Here is a 3,579-nt window from a genome sequence, read left to right on the forward strand (position 1 = left end):
GGGAGGGGGAGAAGAGTGGGGGGAGGGGGAGAAGATTGGGGGGAGGGAAATGGGAGGCTGGGAGGAGGCGGAAACTTTTTTTTCTTATTCTCAATAAAAAAAATAAAAAAAAAAGAAAGAAATGTGAGAAGGAGCTGCAGGGATGGTTAGGAGACCTGCTCCTCTTGCAGAGGACCCTGGTTCCTTACCCAGCACTCACATCTGGGACTCATGACGGCCTATAGCTCTTGCTCCTCAGGACCCAGTGTCCTTTTCTGGGTACCTGTTCGAATGTGGCACAGACTCACACAGACAACAATGCATACACATAAATAAAAACAAATCTTTATTTTAGAAAACCAAATTAATTAATAAACTATAGTACAATATGATACAAATCACTCACTTTTGTACATAGAGTATAATATATAGAGTTTTGTATATAGCGTGTAATCAAGAAAAAAGTGTACTCATCATGGTAGAGTAGAACTACAGTGTACCCCAAACCAAGACTGTTATAGCTGTTTTAATCAGATGTGACACATCTGAAAAATAGTTGTGGGTATGATAACTGAAAAGAAAACTGTACAATTGTTAGATGTAGGCAGAGTTGTCTGTCCAGACAGCCAATCAGCTCATCCTGTCAGCTGCTCCCCAAATAACCAGAGACTTATTATTAATTATAAATGCTTCACCAATATCTCAGGGTTCTTACTTGCTAACTCTCATGTTTTTTAATTAACCCATATTCCGCTGCCACCTGGCTCAGTACCTATACTCAGTAGGCAAGTTCATCTTCTGCTTCCTCTGAATCTCCCTGAGACTCCCAAGAATCTTTCCCTTCTTCTTTGAACTCTCTTTTTGTTTCCCAGTTCTGCCTAACACCTCCCTGTCTAGCTATTGGCCAGTCAGCTTCTTTATTAAACTAATCACAGTGACATAAATACACAGTGTAAAAAAATATTGCACATTAGAGGTAGGTTTATGCCTTAATTTTTAAGAACTTAAGTGTCACATCTGACATCCTTCATTTAAATTGGTGTAGAATCAGACCCTCTGCAGCTCTGGTGACAAACAGCTGGATAGTGTTGTGCAGAGCACCTGGCATTAACTAAGGGCAGCTGCAAACAAGCCTCCGTCTCTTTTCTTTTTTCTTTCTTTCCTTTTTAAAGGTGAACCCTTTATTGAAAACTTGAAGCACTCTTCAGCATCACATCTTCATCAAAGGTCTTACGTAGCCTGCACAGAAAACTGAGCTTTTCAACATAGAGGGTCAGTCACCTTCATATTTATGTATTTTGAAAAAGGCAAATTCACATTTTATTACTCAGCATAGAAGCTATAGACAGATAAAAATGAAACTTAACGGGGTGTTCATTAATCAGTTCATCCTTTATGTACAGTGTTTATTCCTGCAGAGAATGTTCACGAATATAAGACCAGTGAGAAGTTTCAGGGCATTTAAGTGTAGTGACTGAGCATTGGTCGTCTAGTGACTGACTGCACAGAACATGTCAGCCTTTCACAATTCTGTGAAGTCTTTTATGTGGGTGGAATCTTATAGACAGACATTTTGAACATTCCCAAAGTAGCCTTGTGGTACTAAAATTTAGAAAAAACAGTGTCAGGTACCAGATATTGAATTTCTTGGACTAACAGAATTAAATCACTTGAATTTTGACAAAATTTACAAAATGCATCTTTATGCTTCCAGTCATGGTAGTAATAAATCAATTTTACAAATCCCAATTAAAACCATTTTCTCAGTGCTTGAGAGATGGTTCACTTAAGAATACTACCTGGTTTTGCTGAGGATCCAGGTTCAATTCCTAGCAAACATACTTTGGTTCAGAACCGTAAGTCTTATTCCAGTCAGTAACAGGGCATTTGATGGAATCTTCCAGCATCTAGAGGCACACACAAGATATACAAACATAATACAGGACTATTTATACACAAGGAATGAATACAAATATGAAAAAGTTTAAAGAATAAAGTCCCTTCAAAGTGTGGCAATAAAGAGAATGAAGTTTCTATTTTGCTAGGGCCACCCCTTCTCTCTGCTTAAGACTTGAGGCTCTAGGAAGATAGTCTGAAAATAAAGACAAGCCTATGCTACTTTGAGATATTTTGATTTATGCACAATATTGTAGAACTGAAAGTTGATCCACATTCATTGCACAGAAAAATGGGAGAAATAGTTTCTTGAATTCTCGCAATGAACATGCCAGCACTCAGCCAGAAGTCTGTCTCTGTGAATCAACACAACGGGACTAAAAGTTGCATAACCAAGGGTTATAAGTTTGTGAATATTTACCGTCAAGGAATTGTTCACTAAAGAGAGACTTAAAAATAGAGAAACAGCACAGTCAGTCCAATAGAAGAAAACAAAACAGAGCATCAGAAGGAGGACACTCTGAGCAGCTCTCAGCTCAGGGGGAGTTCTGTAGAGAAGCTTGGCGTTCTGGAGGTGGAGGACATGCTGGTGGTGCTTGTGGAGAAGAAGTACCATGTAGCCACTGGCAGCTCCCATGGCTCCCTGAAACACAGCATCTCTCAGGACCATTAGAGGGAGAACAATCCACTTTATTTTCTGACTTTCTAGCATTAAGTAACAATAGTTGTCACCATTCTTAAGCTGTGATATATTCAGGCTTGCACTTGTGATGGACTGGATTAGGTTCATAGCTAATAAAGCGTTGAGTATCCAAAAGAAAGAAAAGAATGGAAGGATGTGCCATGCAGACTGTGGTCTGAGCCTCCTCCACCCAGATGCTCTGGGACTGATGATGATGGCCTGGACCACAGTGAGGAGACTGCTGGTGCAGATGGAGAGGCCACGGGCCACCCTCTCCAAGTAAACAATGATCTTACATCCTATGTCATCTAGGAAGCTTCTCAAACCAAAATCTGCCATTGTCTTTGGCAATCCTTTTGCAAGAAGGATTATGATGTTTGCCAAGGCCAAGTGGATGAGAATAAGGTGTATGGGTTTCTTCTCAGGGCCTCTCCACCAGCTGCACATATAATTCACAGAAACAGAAATATTCCCCAAAGTACCAACTGTAGTTGTTAAGAGAAAAATTGTCTCCTTAATAAAATTCAAAACCATTTCTTCCTTCCTGGGTAGAAAACTTTGTGTCCAGGATGCAAAGACTTTTTCAAGAAAGTATCAGTAATGCTACACGTGGATCTGAAAAACACATTTTGCACCGTATTAATTTCTAGTGTGCAAGATGCAACAATGGACACATATAATGTTGCAGATTAGATCCCTGGCATGCCTCCTTTCTCCCCAGTTGTGGACTCTGGGATATTTTGTGTGCTCTAACAGGTGAGTTTGTTAATTGCTATTCAAAATCTAAACTTTTAGAGGAGAGTTTTTTTTTTTTAGTTCTACACTAGTAAAAAATTACTTGTTCACATTGTGTGTCTGTGTGTTTGTCTGATTGCATGCATGTATTATTCTAGTTAACTCTCAGCATAGCTGAATTGAATTCCAAGTTCTCCATCCAAAAGTTCTTTCTGCTTCTCATTCTATTTCACTTTTCCCACCCAACTCCCAAAGTCTAAGGTTCCTGCTGACCCTATCTGCCTTCC

General features: G+C 39.6%; 1 protein-coding gene across 1 annotated transcript; it reads right to left on the reverse strand.

Moving 5' to 3' along the window:
- Window positions 1-2,094: 2,094 nt before the first annotated feature.
- Window positions 2,095-3,213, reverse strand: LOC126501641 (vomeronasal type-1 receptor 4-like). Its single transcript, XM_050142394.1, is given in 2 exon segments — window positions 2,095-2,187; window positions 2,189-3,213. Coding segments are annotated over 2 exon segments (996 nt in total). The 5' UTR covers window positions 3,092-3,213.
- Window positions 3,214-3,579: the final 366 nt, after the last annotated feature.

Source organism: Alexandromys fortis, unplaced genomic scaffold, assembly GCF_014885135.2.
Source record: "Alexandromys fortis isolate MF-2015 unplaced genomic scaffold, M_Fortis_MF-2015_v1.1 scaffold_5, whole genome shotgun sequence".
Lineage (NCBI taxonomy): Eukaryota > Metazoa > Chordata > Mammalia > Rodentia > Cricetidae > Alexandromys > Alexandromys fortis.